The sequence below is a fragment of the Gorilla gorilla genome, chromosome 8 (assembly GCF_029281585.2).
Source record: "Gorilla gorilla gorilla isolate KB3781 chromosome 8, NHGRI_mGorGor1-v2.1_pri, whole genome shotgun sequence".
Lineage (NCBI taxonomy): Eukaryota > Metazoa > Chordata > Mammalia > Primates > Hominidae > Gorilla > Gorilla gorilla.
The window spans coordinates 35,771,777-35,794,089 of record NC_073232.2 but is presented as its reverse complement, the minus strand read 5'-3'; the positions used below and the strand labels follow the sequence as shown (position 1 = coordinate 35,794,089).

General features: G+C 41.0%; 1 protein-coding gene across 17 annotated transcripts in view; it reads left to right on the top strand.

Annotated features, from left to right (window-relative positions):
- Positions 1–265: 265 nt before the first annotated feature.
- Positions 266–22,313, top strand: part of ABI1 (abl interactor 1) — a 116,550-nt gene continuing 94,502 nt past the window's right edge. For 2 of the 17 annotated variants that reach the window (XM_019034939.4, XM_004049187.5), the window contains exon 1: positions 266–709. In XM_019034939.4, the coding sequence (XP_018890484.1) occupies positions 593–709 (117 nt within the window). In that variant the 5' untranslated portion in view covers positions 266–592. The remainder of the gene's footprint in view (positions 710–22,313) is intronic. The other 15 variants (XM_004049189.5, XM_031015099.3, XM_019034934.4 and 12 more) reach the window with 12 other exon arrangements.

Below are 22,313 nucleotides of genomic sequence, written 5' to 3'. Positions count from 1 at the left end.
AAATAAAAATCTAGTTTTCCGTACTCTGTCCCCTTTTTAATCCTTCTCTGAATGAGTGTCCCTGATTCACTGACATTTCCTAATTAACCAAGTTCTGCCAAGTTTCACATGAAACTTGGGGAACCGATTTCATTCCCCCAGAATCACCCTGTGGCGCCACCTTCCGGAGCTGTGAGGAAACTCCGGACTTCCCCCCCAACGCCGCCCCCTCCCTCCACCCTCGGTCTCCGCTTTCTGCGCTCCGCCGCGCTGGTTTTCGGAGGTGTCTGGGCGCATGCGCTTTGGACGGGCAGCCTAGCCTAGGAGAGACTACAATTCCCAGAAGACAGTGCGAAAGAAAAGAAAAATCCCGCGGTCCGTGGGGGTGGGAGAAATAAATGCTCGCGAGAGAACGAGGTTCAGGCGGCTGCACGAAGTGGGTGGAGGGCGGCCGGAGAGAGTGAGGAGGAAGGGGAGGAGGTGCCGTCCCACAATACCAGGCGGGAGGGCGGGTAGGCGGTTTGTATCCGGGCTGTGAGGTGCTCGGAGCCTCGGCGGACCTTGCTGCCTCTGTCTCTTTAACGCGAGAGGAAGCGATGCAGAGGGGTGGAAAATGGCAGAGCTGCAGATGTTACTAGAGGAGGAGATCCCGTCTGGCAAGAGGGCGCTGATCGAGAGTTACCAGAACCTGACTCGGGTGGCAGACTACTGTGAAAACAACTACATACAGGTGAGGCGCTCTGGCGGCCGGCGGGCGCTGGCCGGGTCGAGGACCCGCCGGAGTGACCAGCCCACTGGGCGGGGTGGGGAACTGCCCTGACCTCAGCGGCTGCCACCAACCCGAGCCCCTACCGCAGCCCCAAACCCAGCCCCAACCGGGGACAGAGCGAGTGGCCGGGCTGAGGGAGTCGGGCTGCGATACAGGAAGTGGCTGTGGTGGTGGAAACCGATAGAAGGGGAGAGAGAAAATGGGCGAGGGAGCCGGGAGCCCGCCGCTGCCGCAGCCCGGCGCCCCCCTCGCGTCCGCTTCCCCCAGGGCCCGGCCACCGGGGTCGCGCGCCCCCCAGGTAGCCTCCAGTCCGCAGGGCTGGCGTCCCGGAATACCCCCGAGCTGCCGCCGCGCCGCCTCTCTGCGCCCGGAGAGGAGGTCCAGGACGGGAGAGGGGAGAGGAGAGGGCAGAGACGAGGCTGAAGCCGCAGAAGGGAGAGGACCAGCGGGGTGTGTGTTGTGTGTCGGCGGAGGGTGGGGTGGGGGCGATTATGTCAGTTTCAGCCCCCAGAGGGTGTGTCTTTTATTTATTTATTTATTTTTAAAAAATTTGTCATGAGTCACATTACACCGACCTCCCGGAGGAGAGGAGGAAGCGGGTGTGGGGAGTGAGGGAGGGCGTTTGAGAGAAGTTCATCTTAAAATTCCTTTAATTGAAGGTTTGTAAATCTGCCTGCTTGTTCATTTTCAAGTCGGGTTTTTTAATTTTTTTCCCCCTCTCATCGTTTTCACTTCCGCCCCACCATAATGTATTCTAAGAGGTTGTTAGGGCTGCTATCATTACTTATCAAACACGAATTGTTCTTAACTCCTTGGAAAAACGGCTTACCCTCCCTTCTCCCAAAAGTTCTTGAGCTGTAGGCTTCATAAGTAACTTAAAATAGACTGGTGTCATCGCCGGTTGCCTATTTTCTGAGGTTTCTCTCTTAACAAGCTAAGTAAATGTATAGTATATGAATCCAAATACAGAAACGAACAGAGGTAGCCTCTGAACTACAACGTAAAAATATCTGTTATTGTAAATTAGAAAACTCTTGGGACTTTGTGACAGATGCTTGTTTGTTCGTTTCTCTTTGGATGATTGGAAGTGAATTGTGTGTGGTAGTTTGTTTTGAAGATCTTTAACTGTGTAAACCAACAGTTTGCGCTAGAAACAAAGTAGCACAGTCTTTTGTATAAATATAAAGGCACCAGGAATGCTCTTGCTTTTGGTAAGGCAAGACCAAAACGTGCTTTGAAAGGTTAGGGTTATTGCAATTCAGAACTAAATTGTTTATAGAAATGCCTCCCATGTGATTATAATTTTTAAGAACCGATGTTTCTGTGTTGGCAAATGCTTCCCCTCTTTATTTTTAGAGGGAGATGCTGTTTTCAGAATGTTTTGAATATTTCTCAGTTTTCATGTTAGTAACATTGTATCTTCAGTAGCACTACTCGGAATTTATCTTCACAATTTTTTTTTCAAGCTTTTACTTTAGGAATTCTCCTGGTAAGTGAACTTGTTGAATGCCTGCCACATCTACTGTATCACTTTGTGCAAACTTTATATTTAGCCCTTCGAAAAACTTTTAAAAATCTAGTAGAGATGTGGATATAGTTTGCAAATATAAAAGTGATCTCGTAGTTTATCGATATTAAAAATAGGCAACTTTTATTCAACTTAACATGAAAAGCCTTGAAATTGAGGAGAACCTTAATTTGCTGAAAGTTTTAAAGATTTTTGAAAGCCAAGAGGAGAGCACTGTAAGTTTAATTGCTCACTTTCCAGAAAAGTTATGTGTTCTCTGTAGAAGTCAGTAGATAAGTGCTTCATACAGGGGTGGCTCCTTTTTGTTTTGCATGTTGGGAAATCTGACAAGTATATAGTGTGGTAACTATGTGTTGGCAACTGTTAGTAACTGTAAACGTGTTTTAACCTGTCTGTGTACTATTACTTTTTCAGGTAGTTGTATGTTGTAATGCTTTTTTTTTTTTACCCCTCTCTGACCCCTTTTCTTTACTCCTCTTGCTACAATCATGTAACTTTGAAGCACTTTAAAACTTCATTGCTAATATCTCTAATTAAGTCATGTTATTTTTCATACAGTCTCTCACTTCGTAAAATGTTAGTGCCATGGTGCACGAATAGAGCCACAGTCAGTGGCCCCGTTTTTTCTTTTTTTTTGGGTGCGGGGTGGGGTATAATCCTAAATCTGACACCAGTGAGGTGTTTTGTTCATATTGGAAAAAAAAAAAAAAAGAATTCACACAAAGCAATGATTATCTAAATACCTTAGTAGCCTTTATACGTTGGGCTGCATTATCCAGGCCACTAGTTGCCTCCCTAAGGGACTCAGACAGGGTTAGGCTCAGAAAGTGATGTGGAAGTTGATGTGGTAGGTGGTGCTGCTGACTTTGGTGCTAAGAATGGGGAATGAATAATATTAGAAATATCCATTAGGGTGTCTGTTGAGGTCTTTCTGTATCCTTTCTGTGACCTGATTGGGTTATTTATAACTAATACTCTTCCTAAATATATATCTCTTCTCAGTGAAAGTATGCAGTTCACGTGTGCTTTGAGAATTTTTAAATAAGGTGAGCTAAGTTATTGCTTGGGTGATTTTTGTTCTGAGATTCACTTTTCATTTCGTTTTTCTACAGTTTGAAAGTGCAGTCCAGTTTAGCTCAGGTGTGTAGCTGAGAAACTCTTTTGGCTGTGGTGCATTTAAGTTCTTGCGGCAGTTTATTAGTTCTTTGGTTCTGTTGACTTTTAACTAGTAGGTTGTATTATTAATAGCAAAACATCTGAAAAGATTGTACTACATTAAAAAGGACAGTTTTTTCTTTTTTCTTTTTTTTTTTTTTGAGACAGAGACTTGCTCTGTCACCCAGGCTGGAGTGCAGTGGTGTGTGAACACCATTCACTGCAGCCTTGACCTCCTGGGCTCAAGCAGTCCTCCCACCTCAGCCTCCCATGTAGCTGAGACCACAGGTATATGCAAGAACAGGGTTTTAAAAGTTGCCATGGGGTAAATAATACTAAAAATAGAAAGTTTTTTTTTTTTTTTTTTTTTTTTTTGAGACACAGTCTTGCTCTGTTGCTCAGGCTGGAGTGCAGTGATGCCATCATGGCTTACTGCAGCCTCAACCTCCTGGGCTCTGGAGATCCTCCCACCTCAGCCCCCCCAGGTAGCTGGGACTACAGGTGCGCACCACCACTCCCAGCTAATTTCTGTATTTGTTTTGTAGAGATGGGGTTTTGCCATGTTGCCTAGGCTGGTCTCAAACTCCTGGGCTCAAGCAGTCTGCCTGCCTTGGCCTCCCAGTGTGCCAGTATTACAGACATACGCCACTGCACCTTGCCAGAAAGTGGTGTTTTTTTTTTTGTTTGTTTGTTTGTTTGTTTTTTTGAGATGGAGTCTCGCTCTATTGCCTGGGCTGGAGTGCAGTGGTGCGATCTTGGCTCACTGCAACCTCCACCTCCTGGGTTCAAGCGATTCTCCTGCCTCAGCCTCTCAAGTAGCTGGGATTATAGGTGCCCACCACCACGCTTGGCTAATTTTTTGTGTTTTTAGCAGAGGCAGGGTTTCATCATGTTGGCCAGGCTGGTCTCGAACTCCTGACCTTAGGTGATCTGCCCTCCTCGGCCTCCCAAAGTGTTGGGATTATAGGTATGAGCCACCGTGCCTGGCTGAAAGTGTTTTTATATAGTCATTTATGTAGACATACAGAAGAGACTTTTCCATATTCCTTTAATATGACCAGATTGAATTTTTCATGCCAAGGACAGTGCTTAATTTGAACACACATGTTTAGCCAGTTCTCTGTGCTCTACCTTAGAGTTAGTTCATACTGCCTTTGTTATGGGAACTATTCTGGGAAATAGGAAGGAAAGCCCAGTGAAAAGGAGTAGAAACTGCTTAAGAAGGTTTGTCAGGATGCAGATTGGTAGGTTGGGGGTAAGGACAGAAAAGTCTTCATACAGCTTAACTTTAAAATTTAATTTTATTTTTTGTCTGGATTTCTACCAGGAGCTTTATTTGGGTTAACAAGTATGTTCTAAAGCCTAGGAGTATGAAGGGGATATCATCCCAGTATGTTACTGTGAGCTACTCACTTCAGCTTGCTTTCCTCCTCCTGTGACATTTGCTTCATTAGCACATTTAATCTCAGAAGGTGGGTAATTTTTGAGCAGGATCCGTTTGGAGTAGGTAAAAGCTAACATTTCTGATACTGTACACTTTATTGCCAGTTTACAAACTGTGTCAGTTTTTTTTTTTTTTTTTTTTTTTTTTTGAGTAACAGATGGACAGTTAGAGGTTCCGAGGTATTAAATACCCAACCTAAAGTTCAGTAGCTTGTGTGAGGTGGGGCCTGGAATCAAACCCAGATTTTCTTGATTCCAAATCCCAAATTCCATCTAATTAATCCTGAATGGGTTTTTTTTTTTTTTCTTTAGACAGAGGCTTACTCTGTCACCCAGGCTGGAGTGCAGTGGCATGATCTCAGCTTGCTGCAACCTCCAGGCAATTCTCCTGCCTCAGCCTCCTGAGTAGCTGGGAATACAGGTGCATGCCACTGCACCCAGCTAATTTTTGCATTTTTAGTAGAGACAGGGTCTCACCATGTTGGCCAGGCTGATCTCGAACTCCTGGCCTCAGGTGATCCACCGTCCTCAGTCTCACATGGAGTTGGAATTACAGGTGTGAGCCACCATCCCCAGCCCAGAATGGGGTTCTTTTTTTTTTTTTTTTTTTTTTTTTTGAGATGGAGTCTTGCTCTGTCGCCCAGGCTGGAGTGCGGTGGCACGATCTCAGCTCACTGCAATCTCCGCCTCCTGGGTTCAAGTGATTTTCCTGCCCCAGCCTCCCGAGTAGTTGAGATTACAGGTGGCCACCACCATGCCTGGCTAATTTTTGTATTTTTAGTAGAGACGGAGTTTCACCATGTTGTCCAGGCTGGTCTCAAACTCCTCCTGACCTCGGGTGATCCACCCGCCTCGGCCTCCCAAAGTGCTGGGATTACAGGTGTGAGCCACCGCACCCGGCCCTAAACAGGGTTCTTATGGCAACATAGGGGATAAAAACAATGTGCGCAGAGGGTAATAGAGAAGGGTAGAGGGTAATATAATTGCCTCTATTTATTGAATACGTACTCCATTGCAGTCTCTGCTGGTTGGTTTTGTATTATCTTTAATCCTTACAAACTCGCCACGACAGACAGTGCTGTCTTACATATGAGGAAATTAGGACTCATAAAAGTTAAGTTTTGTTTAGTCATAGAGTTAGTAATTGGCAGTCAGGACTTCCTTCTGACTCTGGCAGACTCCATAGGCTGTGCTCTTTTCATATGATACTGTTTTCACATGAAAGAATCTAGAACTCAAAACTGGTTCAGGAATACCGTGGAATAAACAGAATAGACTGGTATTGGGCAAGCCTGGGAACCTAACAACTCTTTACCATTGTTTCCAGGTTGTGAATATAAGAAGAGATATGTTTGTAATTTAGGGACTTGCCTATATCACCAAAAGATGGTAAATTTGGCATTTGAAGTGTTCAACTACAGGTTAAGTATCCTTTATTCAAAATGCTTGGGACCAGAAATGTTTCAGATTTTTTTTTGAATTTTGGAATATTTGCATTATACACTTACTGGTTGAGCCTCCCTAATCTGAAAATCTGAAATCCAGAATAGTCTAATGAGCATTTTTTTTTAGTGTCATGTTGATGCTCAAGAAGTTTTGGGTTTTGGATTTCCAGATTAGGGATACTGAACCTGTATAGGAATTACAGGCTAGCTTTTCACTGAGCTCCCTGGATCCTTTTTTCTTTTCCTGCATCCTTGCCTGTCTTTTTTCTATTGTTAGTCTGTGTTGCAATTGTGCTAAGAAATTTTGAAGAAGCATTTGTAGAGATTAACAAAAAATATGTGGAAATATTCTGGGTAGATGTGATTTCTATACAAACCAGGTTTGGGGAAAAACAGTCAAAGTGATTCAAGAGATGAGGATAGACTGGAATGGTTAGAATTCTTAGAATTGCACTTTGAAGTGTGAGTAAAACAGTGACTAGCAAAGTTAGAGATGTAGGTTGGAAATGTAAATGTATTTAACAGAAGGTTAGATAATTTAAGATCCTCAGTTAATTGTTAAATCGACCCATACCATGTCATTACATGTTTATTCATGCTGTTGTGTCAAGGTGATACAGGGCAGGGTAGAGCAGGATCTGACCTAGCATATCAGTTCTTTTTTTTTCTTTTCTTTCCTTTTTTTTTTCTTCTTTCACACCAAGTCTGTGAACCCAGCATATCAGTTCTTATGAAAGTCCATATCACATATATCAGTTCTTGCTAATACTCTCAAGGTGAATACTGCATATTTTTAGGACTATATAATATTTGCAAATTTGTATTAAAACTAATGTCTTCTCTCTTTTCTTTTGTAGCTTTAATACTAATAACAGCTTTATATGTAGTACTTCTGACTAGTCCTGGTCTGTTTAGAACCTCAATTTTAGCATGCTTCTGTCTTTTGGAGAGTTTTCTTAGAAAATTATTGAAATAATCCCTTAGGATACTTTCAAATTTTTCTTGTGTGCTTCTGCTTTCTCCAGTTGATTCTTATAGCTCAGGAATGCTAATAGTCCTTGTGGAAAGGAGATATTTAGGCAATTGGGGATCTGCTGTGTGACCATTTACACTAACCTTATTTATATTCAGTGAAATTATGTCCTAAGAATTAAGACAGTTAACAGTCAAAAATATGTTAGCCAGAAAGGAAGAGTGTTCATATTGGGACAAGAGGTTGGATCAAACTCTAGGATATTGTGCAGATATAAATCTATAAAGCCCATGAAAATAGTGTTGGCATGAAAAGTAAGGTAAAGGCTGGGCGTGGTGGCTCACACCTGTAATCCCAGCACTTTGGGAGGATGAGGCGGGCGGATCATGAGGTCAGGAGATCGAGACCATCCTGGCTAACATGGTGAAACCCCGTCTCTACTAAAAATACAAAAACAAAGTTAGCTGGGTGTGGTGGCGGGCATCTGTAGTCCCAGCTACCCAGGAGGCTGAGGCGGCTGAATGGCGTGAACCCGGAGGCGGAGCTTGCAGTGAGCTGAGATTGTGCCACTGAACTCCAGCCTGGCAGCCTGGGTGACAGAGCGAGACTCTGTCTCAAAAAAAAAAAAAAAAAAAGTAAGGTAAAAATGATAGTTAATGCTAATTTTGAAGCATTTACAAAGTTTTGATTGGGAGGTTGTATATTTTTCCTAATATCATCTTGTGTTGATTGTAATATTTATTGAAATTATGGTTTGATTGTAGAAGAAATAATAGTCAAACCCCAGAACTACAAACTTTGTAGATCTTAATATTTACTAAGACATCATGTTAGAAAAAAGGGATTTTTTTTTAAAAAAAAGGGCATCGTTGAGAAATAAGACAATAGGAAAGTAGCAATTATTGGATTTTTTTTTTTTTTTTTTTTTTGAGACGGAGTCTCGCTCTGTCGCCCAGGTCAGAGTGCAGTGGTGTGATCTCGGCTCACTGCAAGCTCCGCCTCCCGGGTTCACGCCATCGATTTTGTTTTTAAAGGAAATAGTTGACTTGGTCATTTTAACAGTAAATATCCATTCCTTAGAATGGAGACTTGAGATTTGACTACTGTGTGTCAATCCAAAAAAGTACTTTTAACTTTGGATCTACTAATTTTCTCCATTTACAAAATAAAACTTTCTCAGACATAGTTGGTAGTGAACCCGTGTTTATGAAGAAAATCTGTTAATGAGGGACCACACCCAGCTAATTTTTTGTAATTTTTGTAGAGATGGGATTTCGCCGTGTTGCCCAGGTTTGTCCTGAACTCCTGGACTCAAGTGATCCTCCTGCCTTGGCCTCCTGAAGTGTTGGGATTACAGGCATGAGCCACCATGCCCGGCCAGCAAAAACACATTTTTGAAAAACTTCAATTTACCTTTAATTCACTCATTTCCTGAATGCTTTATCATTAATTTTTATTAATAATTTCTACATTCTTTGACAAAATTGTATTTGGTACATTTTATTTTTCCTTCTATGGAAAGGCAAGTGTGGCACTTTTTCAGAACCCATGGGAAATTAATGCCCTCCACTTAAACATCAGAAATGTATATATTATATCATATAGAAAAAGATGCTTCCTACTACGTCAAATATTAGCAACTTAAGAGTTGTAACAACAGATGCTTATTTTATTTTATTTTTTTGAGACAGAGTTTCGCTCTTGTTGCCCAGGCTAGAGTATAATGGCACAATCTCTGCTCACCTCAACTTCTGCCTCCTGGGTTCAATCAATTCTCCTGCCTCGGCATCCCGAGTAGCTGGGATTACAGGGATGCGCCACCACGCCTGGCTAATTTTGTATTTTTAGTAGAGACAGGGTTTCTCCATGTTGGTCAGGCTGGTCTCGAACTCCCAACCTCAGGTGATCCACCCACCTCGGCCTCCCAAAGTGTTGGGATTACAGGCGTGAGCCACCGTGCTTGGCCCAGATTCTTATTTTAATAAGGCAATATAGAGAAAAGAGTACATGGGTGCCATTTTATTTTTAATTTTTATGAGGGTTGGGGTCTCCTGTGTTCCCCAGCTGTCCTCGTAATTCTGGGGTCAAGCGATCCTCCCATCTCAGCCTCCTGAGTAGCTGGGTCTACAGACTTTCCCCCCTAAGCCCCTCCCACCATGCTCAGCTTATGGGTGTCATTTTCAAATTGATTATTACTCAAAAGTGGGCCCTCAACATAGTTAGGCAATCCCACTAGATAACCTCGCCAGTTTGTTCTTCCACTTACCACAAACTATTTTAATTTTTTTCTCCCTTTTTGAAATCTGACCCTTTCCTTTCTTGTCTTTTGGTTCATAGAGAAAATAGACTTCATCATATAAGACCTATAATTTCTTACCACTGCATCTCCAAACCTGCTATCCTCGCTCACCCTATTCTACTCCTTTTTATAATGGAAGAGAGACATTCTTCCTCCTAGCTAAAGTCCTAACTGTGGGTCACATCCTGTCCTGCCTTTTTGTAAACCTTATGCTCCTGATAAGTTTATACCTCCTCTCTTTACTGAATTTGTGCTTTCACAATTGAAACATTTCAGATCTCTGTCGTACTTGAAAACTCTTTTGACTTCATATACTCATCTAGTAACTGACCTATCTCTCCTTTATGGATTAACTAGTTTTATTGCACTATTGTCAGCTAGCTGCAGTGGCTCAAATCTGTAATCCCAGTTACTTGGGAGGTTGAGGTGGGAGGATTGCTTGAGCCCAGGAGTTTGAGATCAGCTTGGGTAACAAAGCAAGACCCTGTCTCAAAAAAAAAAAAAAAAAAAAAAAAAAAAAATTAGCTTAGTCTGTAGTCCCAGCTACTTGGCAGACTGAGGTGGGAGGATCACTTGAGCCCAGGAGTTTGAGGCTGCAGTGAGCTATGGTTGCGCCACTGCACTCCAGCCTGGGCAACAGTGAAACCCTGTCTTTTAAAATAAAAACAAAAAACCAAGCATCTTCCTCCATCTCCCACTTTTCATTCACTCTTTAACCTGTTCTATTTCCACTGCTCTCTGAATGCTAATAACCTCCATGTTGCAAAATTCTTTCCCATTTTAGTTCTCATCGTGCTTTTTTTCTCTGCATCATTTTGCATGGTTGATTTTTCCTACTTTTTTTAAGAAGTTAATCCTTTGGCTTCTCTGATAGACTTTTCTTTCATGCTTTTCCTATTACTCTCTGGCCCATTATTCTCTGTTACTGTTAAGTATTAAAGTGGCTTCATTTGGGCTCTTTTCTACACATCTCACCTCAAGCTGTTTTATTTATTCCCATCTAAATCTCTAGATTAGATCTTTCTTCTGTTGAGGTTTAGATTCATATATCTAATAACCTACTTGACCCCTCCGCTTGTTTGAATCACAGGTGCCTCAGACATAAGATGCTAGCAGCTGAACTCAACACCTTCCTCTAAACCTATTACTACCAACCACCCACTCACTGAAAACCTGGGCATCATTCTTTTCTTTTCTTTTTTTTTTTTTTTTTTGAGACGGAGTCTCACTCTGTTGCCCAGGCTGGAGTGCAGTAGCACGGTCTTGGCTCACTGCAACCTCTGCCTCCCAGGTTCAGGCAATTCTCCTGCCTTAGCCTCTTGAGTAGTTGGGACTACAGGCATGTGCCACCACACCTGGCTAATTTTTGTATTTTTAGTAAGGACAGGGTTTCACCGTATTGGCCAGGCTGGTCTTGAACTGCTGACCTCGTGATCTGCCTGCCTTGGCCTCCCAAAGTGCTGGGATTACAGGCGTGAGCCACCACACCTGGCTGAGAACATTTTTTAGGCGGGTTCTATCTGTTAGCATTTACTGTACTAAAACTAAAACTGAGCAGTTTAAAACATTCATTTAAAGGGATATCTAATGTGTTTATTATTAACATAAATAATGTTTTATGAAAAATGTAACCTTAGTTTTCCAAAACAAAAATGTTTAGGGCAAGAGTAACATTATTTTACATTATTGCACATCTCAGTGAAAAATAAATGGCAACAAAATTCTTATATCTGCTTCTGCAGTTAATCTGTTCATTTTGTTTTGGTTGAAGTATATGAAGGAAATCTGTCCTCACACAGTTATGTAGTGGAAAAAGGGGGACTATTGTAATAGGCTGTGCACATAATTGTGGATGATTTTCTTTGATACTACAACAAAACTTGGTAGATGGTAGTTTCTTAAAGGTTAGTTACAGTGTGGACTCTGAAACTATATCAATAAATATTTTATACTCCATTACTTTAAAATACATTGCATAGGCCATTTGGAAAATATTTTTCACTGAGTTATGCAGACCTTCTGAATGTTGACACATTTCATTATACAATGTGAAAAAATTGCAATCACTAATATTAACACAGATCTCACTAGAAGAATTTTCAAGTATTGCAAAGCTTGCAAGTTCACATTGATGGATTCAAGTTTTCCAAGATCCCAGTTTTTGCTTGAAAGCTCGAATTTTATTATTGGCAACAAATATTACCAGTTATTTTCCTTGAAGTATTAGGCTTACTTTATTCATTTTTAGGAAAATGTCTGCCAAATGCTCAAGTCTAAATAATCTTAGTTTACCTATCAGTTGTTTTTGAAGTAATAATGGTGTTCCATGAATAATTGGCTTATTCAGCTTGCAAATAAACTGCACAAGTGTTTTTTCCTAACAGGAGCCATCATACTTAGTATGTAGCAGAAGTACTGTATGTGTACTTCCATTTTGTCATATACAATATTAAAAGACATTTTCTCAAGGGTCAAGATTTAATAGAATTAATAAATTTTCCTGCTTCATCAAGAACATTTTAAAGTGAAACCGGCTTTTTTAAACCTTTTTCTTTTTTTTTCTGTGGATGGTTGGCAGTAAAGAACACAATGAGTACTAGTATCGTCGGTGACATTGCCTTGATTACCTCTAAGAGGCTATTGTAATTTTATTTACCTTTGTTTTTGTACCTTCAATTCAAATGCCAACTCAGGAAAGAAAGCAAATAACACTAGTAGTATTATAAAGATAATTTTGACCTCGTGGACCCCCTGTAAAGGTCTTAGGAATCCTCAGGGGTCTGCAGAACACACTAGACAACATTTGGGATAGATGATTGGTTCAGTAGACTTAATACCTTCCTTTTGTGCTAATGGGAGTCTGAATTTTAAATATCATTGTATACTACTATGTATATTGAGCATCCCTGACTAATGTAGTTGCCATTAAAATAAAAAATGTAAAGTTTCTTATGGAGAAAGTCTTGGCCGGGCATGGTGGCTCATGCCTGTAGTCCCAGCACTTTGGGAGGCCAAGGTGAGTGGGTCACCTGAGGTCAGGAGTTCGAGACCAGCCTGGCCAACATGGTGAAATCCCGTCTCTACTAAAAATACAAAAATTAGCTGGGCGTGGTGGCACATGCCTGTAATCCCAGCTACTTGGGAGACTGAGGCAGGAGAGTCGCTGGAACCTGGGAGGCAGAGGTTGCAGTGAGCTGAGATGGTACCATTGCACTCCAGCCTGGGTGATAGAGCGAGACTCCGTCTCAAAAAAAAAAAAAAAACCTCTTCTTATATTGCATACTGTGCTAATTATTTTGGTTCTTAATATTTGGGTCTTACTGCTCTGTACAATTCACCTTTCACTAGTACTGATTTTGAAACTGATTTGCTGCTAAAAGTTTCATAAATCTGTTATCTTCAAATTTCATACCAAAAATTTAGTAATTTGTTGATATGAATTTATTTGATTCATAGGCGGTTGTTAAAATTAAATGATTCTTAGGAAGTAGTGAGAAATAATTTTAATTTTAAAATGATATAACAATCATTCATTTCTAATTTGAGTATGTTCCAAATTAGATGTGAAGAAATCTCTTGTTATTATCCATGGCATGTATCATTTTGGTACTAATATATTTACATCTTCTTCTTCTTCTTCTTTTTTTTTTTTTGAGACAGGGTCTCACTCTGTTGCCCAGGTTCTGGAGTGCAGTGGCATGATTACTGTTCACTACAGCCTTGAAATCCTGGGCTTAGGTCATCCTCCCACCTCAGCCTCCCAAATAGCTGGTATTACAGGTGTGCCACCGTGCCCTGCTAATTTTTTGGGTATTTTTTATAGAGACAGGGTTTTGGCATGTGGTCCAGTCTGGTCTTGAACTCCTGAGCTCAAGCAGTCCTCCTGACTCAGCCTCCCAACGTAGCAATCCTCCTGACTCGGCCTCCCAATGTAGCAATCCTCCTGACTCAGCCTCCCAACATGTGAGCCTTCCAGGTGTGAGCCACCAGGTCTGGCCCAACATCTTAAAAAATAAGAATAACCCAACTGAAGTGGGAGAAAAGGACAAAAAACAGAGGGTACAATTTTTGTTTTAGTTGTTTCTCTGGCATTTTCCCCCTTTTATTATATACATTTTATGTTTTCCATGAAAAAAGGCTTTGCATTTATCTTTTCCTCTGTTAAATAATATCTCTTTTAAAAGATTTGAGAAGCCTATTTTTTTCAGTTCCATCTTCCCTTAAAATTAATAATAATCAAATTTTGCTTGTTTTTTTTTTTTTGTTTGTTTGTTTTAAAGACAGGGTCTCTCTCTGTTGCCCAGGCTGTAGTACAGTGGTGCGATCTCAGCTCACTGCAGCCTCAACCTCCTGGGCTCAAGCAGTCCTCCCACCTCACCTCCCAAGTAGCTGGGACTACAGGTGTGCATCACCACGCTTGGCTAATTTTTGTATTTTTTTGTTAAGGACAGGGTTTCACCATGTTTTCCAGGCTGGTCTTGAACTCCTGGGGTCAAGGGATCTGCCTACCTTGACCTCCCAAAGAGTTAAGATTACCGGCGTGAGCCACCATGCCTGGTCCTCAGAGTTTGCTTTGAATAGTGGGAAGACAAACTGGTGATAACTCTTATTCTTTTAGAATAATCAGATAATACCATAAAGATCCCAAAGAAAACTGGCAAAATTGTATAGGCTCCCAAGTTGGAACCACAGGAGTTCCAAAAGGAATGCACAGTAAAATGAAATGTATTTATAATTATATGTTTTGTGCTTCTTAGTATGACAGAGTATATTAGTTTGTCACATACTCAGTTATTCTGCGACTTTTTACGCGTATTATGTGTCAGACTGTTTTGTCAATCAGATACAGTTTCTACCCTCAAGTGATTTATAGTTGGCCTCCTCCATTAATCAAATAACTCAAACTATAATAAATTACATCTAGGGAAGGTACATGTGACATGAAAGTATACATCAGGTGCTGCCACCTAGCTTGGTGTGTCATAGAAGTAATGTTGGAGTTGAGATCTGAAGGGTGAGTATATGTTAACCGAGAACATTTGGGGGAAGGGAAAACAGTGTCTCTGTGGAGGGGAGAGCAGCATGTGTACAGGCCCAAAGGTGAGAGTGAAGGCAGAGTGATTTTGAACAAGTTACACACTTGTGTACTTCAGAGTAAACAGAGTCATCTGTGAAGAGGTAGGTAGGTACCAGATAAGGATTTTGATCTTTTTTTTTGTCTGAGGCTGATGAGAAGGCATTGAAAGTTTTAAGCAAGGCTGGGTGCAGTGGCTCCTGCCTGTAATCCCAGCACTTTGGGAGGCCAAGGTGGGCCCATCGCTTGAGGTCAGGAATTTGAGATCAGTCTGGCCAACATGGTGAAACCCCGTCTCTACTAAAAATACAAACATTAGCCAGACATGGTAGTGCTTGCCTGTAGTCCCAGCCACTCAGGAGACTGAGGCAGGAGAATCACTTGAACCCGGGAGGCGGAGGTTGCAGCGAGCTGAGAGCGCACCACTGCACTCCAGCCTGGGCAACAGAGCGAGACTCTGCCTCAAGAAAAAAAAAAAAAAAAAGAAAAAGAAAGTTTTCAGCAATGGGATGACATCATTTTTACTTTTTATGAAGGTTACTCTTGTTTAGAGTGGAGAACAGATTGGAAGGAGGATTGACTACAGATTGGAAGGAGTTCAGAACAGATTGGAGGGTGGCTAGTCTAGAGGTGATGGTAGCAATTGGTGATGGTTTTTCTAAAATCTTTTTTTTTTTTTTTTGAGACGGAGTCTCGCTCTGTCGCCCAGACTGGAGTGCAGTGGTGTGATCTCAGCTCACTGCAACCTCTACCTCCCAGGTTCAAGCAAGTCTCTCTGCCTCAGCCTCTGTAGCTGGGATTACAGGTGCCCACCACCGTGCCTGGCTACTTTTTGTATTTTTTTGTAGAGACGGGGTTTCACCATGTTGGCCAGGCTGGTATTGAACTCCTGACCTCGGGTGCTCTGCCTGCCTCGGCCTCCCAAAGTGCTGGGATTACAGGCATGAGCCACTGTGCTTGTCCATTTTTTCTAAAATCTTCAGTGCCTGAACTCATCATGGTAGACTGTGACTCTTTATTATTTTTCTTTTCTAAAAAGAGGAGTATTTGAGGCTATTGGGATTTGTTGAACTGAAATAGAGAAAGATTCATTCAACAAATAGTTAATTGCCTACTCTATGGAAGACTGTCTGCTAGGTATTATGATGTGGTGGTATGATGTCTATATTATTATTATTATTTTTGAGACAGAGTTTCGCTCTTGTTGTCCAGGATGGAGTGCAATGGCACGATCTTGGTTCACTGCAACCTCCACCTCCCGGGTTCAAGTGATTTTCCTGTCTCAGCCTCCCAAGTAGCTGGGATTACAGGCACATGCCACCATACCCAGCTAGTATTTGTAGCTTTAGTAGAGACGGGGTTTCATCATATTGGTCAGGCTGGTCTCGAACTCCTGACCTCAGGTGATCCGCCCGCCTCAGCCTCCCAAAGTGCTGCGATTATAGGTGTGAGCCATCATGCCCTGCTTTGTGTCTATATTATTTATAAGCTATGTAGAAATCATTGAAAAGCCTTAAATCTAAGAAAAAGAAAATTGGTCTATAGTATGTATAGTTAAATGAGGAAATGTTCTGTATGGAAGAAAAATAATTGTTATTTTTGAAAGGTTTTTGATTTTAGTTTGGGCAGTCAGAAGTTTGCTTATGGAAAGAGAATATGTCAAGCAGCTTTTTTTTTTTTTAAAGCATTTAGGTAATATGTTCTTATAAAAGGGTCAATACAGTTGTATTAAAAGTCAAACCTAAAATGTCTCTTCTTCTTCTCCCCATACTGCTATTATCCTCTCCCCTCAAACTGTATGCTTGTTTTCTGCCTTTCCAGTTTTTGTACAAAGGATGTGCTTTGGGAAGATTCATCTTACATTGGTATGGGATGGATTGGAGAAGGGAGAGACTGGATGGACAGTGATCAGTTAGAGGACTGTCACATTTGTCTCGCTGTAAAGAGTATTTCATGAATTGAGATAGCTGTAGTAAGATTGAAAAGGAAGATAAGAATCAGCAAGCCTTGGTGAAGGAGATATGGGTGGCTGTGGGAAAAGGAGAACCCAAAGAAGGCTTATTTAACCGGTATCTATTTTCCCCTAGCATAAAGCTAATGCGCCTACAGAAGGTAATTTGCAGTCACAGAAGTGAATCTGTAGACCCCCTCTTTTTCAGCTGTTAGTACACAGTTGGTTTCTGACACTTTCCAGCTTTTACTCCTCCACAATTGAATTGATTGGCAGAGCAGTGGGTTGGAGAATAGGAATAAAGCTTGACTGCTAGCTGGCTGCGTGGGCAGAACAGGGAAGGGAAGGGGGAAGAGGAGAGGAAAGGGATTCCAGTTTCTCTGGCTATATACTGTTGTGGCATGAGGTGCATGTCTTTTGATGTTAATTTTGATGTTCTATCATAACCTTCTGCATTATAGATTGTTGGTATTTTTATATGTGTAGTCTATAAATTTCAAATACATATGACATGTGGGTTGAAAATGATCTCTTTTTAAAAGGAACTTTTAGAGAGAATTCTAAGGAACAGTAGTGTTTGGGGGTTCTCAGGCAAAGTTTCTCCTAAAGAATGAGTTTAGCCAAGTCATTAATTTAAAGAATTGAGGGGAAGGGGGACTGGGAGGCAAGGGATATATATAGGTAGTAGGAACAGAAAGATAGCAAGGCATGTTTGGGAGAGCTGTGAGTAGTGTCAAGTGCCAGGGAAGGTGGAGGAGATGAAGTCTTAGTCAAAAACATACTTGAACTGCTGTCACTAAACTGTAGAAGATCAGATCAGTGTTTCCCAGATTTGAAAATAGAAACCGTGTTTTAAATTTAACACTGGTAAGATGAAATTGTGCTTTTGCTATGTCCTGACATATTCTGTTCATTTGTCTAGACACGTTTGGCATAATCAACAGAAACCACTGGATGAGTGGTTAAATATAAGGTAAATGAGTTATAGGTCTGAATCAATCACTTTTGTATGAGCTAATTGTCATAACTTGGGGACTGCTTGTATGAGTGGCTTTATTGTTAGTGTTTATTAATGTCTTGTGGTATATAGAACTATTTTTTTTTTCGACTCAATTGGGTATTTCTTCCACCCATCCTACCTCTCCTACCTTGCCCCACTACCACAAAGAAGAAGAAGAAAGGCAGCATGGTACTATCTCTATGAAAATCCTGCCACTCTCATTTTTGCTTTTTGGGTGAGGAGGTACGGTGCTGCAAGGTGGGAAGAATGTATGATATATTAATATTTACATCACTGAGGAGAATTGCAATACATTCCTTTTATAGTCACATGGAAGTTTTAGGAAAAGCTTTGCTTCTACCTATATATATATATATATATATTTTTTTTTTTTTTTTGAGACGGAGTCTTGCTGTGTCATACAGGCTGGAGTGCGATGGCGTGATCTCAGCTCGCTACAACCTCCGCCTCCAAGGTTCAAGTGATTCTCCTGCCTCAGCCTCCCAAGTAGCTGGGACTACAGGTGCATGCCACCACACCCCGGCTAATTTTGTATTTTTTAGTGGAGACAGGGTTTCACTGTGTTGGCCAGGCTGGTCTTGAACTCCTGACCTCAGGTGATCTGCCCACCTCATCCTTCCAGAGTGCTGGGATTACAGGTGTAAGCCACCATGCTGGACCCCACCAAGATATTTTGACCTATGGATACTATAAATCATATAATCTTTTTTCCTTTATCTTTGTGGATTCATGCAAAAGCCAGAGCCAAACTTGTGGCTCTAATTTATTATTTATTTATTTACTTTTTAAGATAGAGTCTTGCTCTGTCGCCCAGGCTGGAGTGCAGTGGCTGGATCTTGGTTCACTGCAGCCTCCTCCTCCCGGGTTCAAGCAGTTCTCCTGCCTCAGCTTCCCGAGTAGCTGGGCCTATGGGTGCACACCACCATGCCCGGCTAATTTTTATATTTTTAGTAGAGGTGGGGTTTCACCATGTTGGCCAGGATGGTTTGATCTCCTGACCTTGTGATCCACCCTCAGCCTCCTAAAGTGCTGGGATTACAGGCGTGAGCCACCGCGCCTAGCCTCTTGTGGCTCTAATTTGTTATGTAGTACTCCGTGGTCTGTATATTAACGTCTTGCCTTTATCTTTTATATTATATGGTAAAACCCTGATTTTTGTATTTTGAATTTTCTTGTTTAATTGTACACATTTTTGTACTGGTATATCAATAGCTAATGGCCTCTCCCCAGACCAATGAAATTGGCATCTTTTTAGGGGGAGAGGGTTAGATTGGGTCTCAGGCTCTGGAATTTTTTAAAAAGCTCACCAGATAGTGCTGGTGTCTAGCTAGAATTTTTTTTTTGGATTCCACACTAAAAGCTTAGGCCATAAAAGCAAAAATAAATAAATGGAATGACGTCACACTGAAAAGCTTCTTCAAAACAAAGGAAACAATCAACAAAATGTAACAACCTATGGTCTGGGAAAACATATTTGCAAAGCATTTATCTGATAAGGGATTAATATCTAAAATTCATGAAGAACTCATATAATTCAATAATAGAAAAATAATCTGATTAGAAAATGGGCAAAAGACTTGAACAGATATTTTTTCAAAGAAGACATAAGGATGGCTGACAGGTATATGAAAAGGTACTCAACAGCATTAGCCTTGCGGAAATGCAGATCAAAACCACTGTGGGCGTCACCTCACACCCCTTAGGGTGGCTGTCATAAAAATGTGAAGTGATAACAAATGTTGGCGAGGGTGTGGAGAAAATGGACCCCTTGTACACTGTTGGTGGGAGTGTGGATTGGTACAGCCATGATGGAAAATAGTATGGAGGTTGCTAAAGAAATGAAAAATAGAAGTACTGTATGACCCAGCAATTCCTTATCTGGGCATATACCCAAAGGAAGTGAAATCACCTTATAAAGATATCTGCACTCCCACGTTCATTGCAGTGTTATTTACATTAGCCAAGCTGTGGAAACGACCTGAATGTCCACTGATAGATGAATGGATAAAGAACATGTGATATGTATATATAATGGAATATTATTCAGCCTTAAAATGCAGATACTGCCATTTGCCACAACATGGATGACCTGGAGGCAGTATGCTGAGTGAAATAAGCCAGACACAGGAAGAAAAATATTGCATGATCTCATATGTGGAATCTTAAAAAAAATAAAAAAAAGAGTCAAATATATAGAGTGAATAAAAGAGTGGGTTACCAGGAGCAAGTGGGTGGGGAATGGGAAATGTAGGTGAGGGGTAAGAAAATAGCAAGTATGTAGGATGAAAGAGCCTAGAGATCTAATGTGTAACATGTAGCTAATAAGAGGACTGTAGCTAATAAAATTGTACTATATTTGGAATTCCTGCTAAATGAATAGATTTTTAGCTGTTCTTGCCACAAAAACAAACCAAAAAAAAAAAGGTAACTATGTGAGTTGATATATATGTTAATTTGCTTCACTGCAGTAACCATTTTGCTTTCTATATGAATCCCATAACATCATGTTGTATGCTTTAAATATATACAATAAAATTTATTTAAAAAATGAAATAAAATATATGGTTGATATAAAAAGAATAAAAGCTCACCAGGTAGTGCTGATGTCCACCTAGAGTTGAGAATCACTTTTCTAGAGCAAGAGTGGGCAGGTGTTTCCTGTAAAGGGCCAGATAGTAAATATTTTAGGCTTTGCATGCCATATGGTCTGACACAATTACTCAACTCTGCTATTGTAGTTAAGAAAACCATAGATGATATGTAAGGAATGGATGTGGCTATGTTTTAGTAAAATGTTATTTGCAAAAATGGGGAGAAGTATTTGGCCTGAGCAGGGACATAGTTTCTTGATCTTTGTTATACAGCCTGAATTTTAATTATTATGCTAGAATCTAATGGTAGTGGTTGATGATGGACCAAAACTGTATTGGTGTGGCCCATATGCTGAGGTGAATGCCTTTTTAAAAATGCTTTTGTATCCTGTTAATTGGTGTTTAGATTTCTAAGTGATTAAATTACCTATTTGCCTGGGATCTGATGTGATAATTTATTAATAAATTATTATTTTTTGTCTCTTGTTTCTATTTTATAATATACATGTGTGAACAGAATATCCCTTTGTTCACATCTCAGATTTTTTGGAATAGCAGTAGTATAGAAAATTCAATTGATGACAGTAGAGATTAATTGATACTTACAGTTTTGTAATTTTTATACTCTTCCAGAACAGATTAAGAAATTAGGATACACGTAATTTGTCAGGTAGTGTCATACTGGTCCTGATTTTTGATTTGGAAAATGTGATTAATGAATCACTAGGCTGGAGATAGCTAAGACTATTCTGTGAAACTGTGTTGTAAGCTGGTTTAAGTGAGTGTCTTAGTCTGTTTGTGTTGCTACAAAGGAATACTTCAGGCTGGGTAATTTATTTGACTCGTGGTTCTGCAGACCGTATAGGAAGCATGGTGCCAACATCTGCTTCTGATGAGTGCTTCAAGTTGCTTCTACTTGTAGCTGAAGGGAAGGGAGCTGACATTTGCAGAGATCACTTGGCAAGAAGCAAGGTGGGGAGGTGCTAGACCCTTTTTAACAACCAGCCCTTTGGAAGTAGTAGAGCAAGAATTTACCTGAGGACCCCAAGCCATTCATGAGGGATCCTCCCCCATAACCCAGACACCTCCCATTAGGATCCACCTCCAGCATTGGGGATCATATTTCAACATGAGGTTTGAGGGGACAAACATCTAAACTACAGCAGTGAGGAAATAAAATCGATGGAAGGACAAGGTACTTTTGCTAGTATTCATAGAATCTTGAATTTGTTTTTTTTTGTTTTTGTTTTTGTTTTTTTTGATACAGGATCTCTCTATGTCACCCCGGCTGGAGTGCAGTGGTGTGATCATAGCTCATTGTGGTCCCAAAGTCCTGGGTTCCAGCAGTTCTCTTGCTTTAGCCTTCCAAGTTGTTGGGACTACAGGCACGTGCTACCATTTTTGCCATCTTTACCATCTTTAAAGTGCTAACTTTAAAGATTTATTTATTTTTATTTTTTTCTGTAGAGACATGGTTTTGCTGTGTTGCTGTGTCTGCTCTCAAACTCCTGGCCTCAGGTAATCCTCTTACCTTGACCTCCCAAAGCATTGGGATTACAGGTGTGAGCCACCAAGCCTGGCACAATTTTTTTTTTTTTTTTTTAAACAGAAGTACTTCTTTTTCTCAAGTCAGTTAAGGGTGGTGCTGATTGTGACAGTGTTAACTACCACCCTACCTAGTAGTTTGTTAAAAGATGCATTATACTTCTTAAGTAATTTCCTAGTAAAGTTACCTTTTTTTCCCCTTATTTTTGTTTTTGAGACAGGGTCCTGCTCTGTCGCCCAGGCTGGAGTGCAGTGGCATGATCTCGGCTCACTGCAGCCTCAACCTCCTGGGCTCAAGCAGTCCTCCCACCTCAGCCTCCCCAGTAGCTAGGACTATAGGCTCATGCCACCATGCCTGGCTAATTTTTATATTTTTGTAGAGATGGGGTTTTGCCATGTTCTCCAGGCTAGTCTCGAACTCCTTAGCTCAAGCAATCCACTTTCCTCAGCTTCCCAAAGTGCTGGGATTACAGGTGTCAGCCACCATACCTGGCTAGTTAAATTTATTTGGGCATGAATTAAAGATGTGGTTTTGTCACT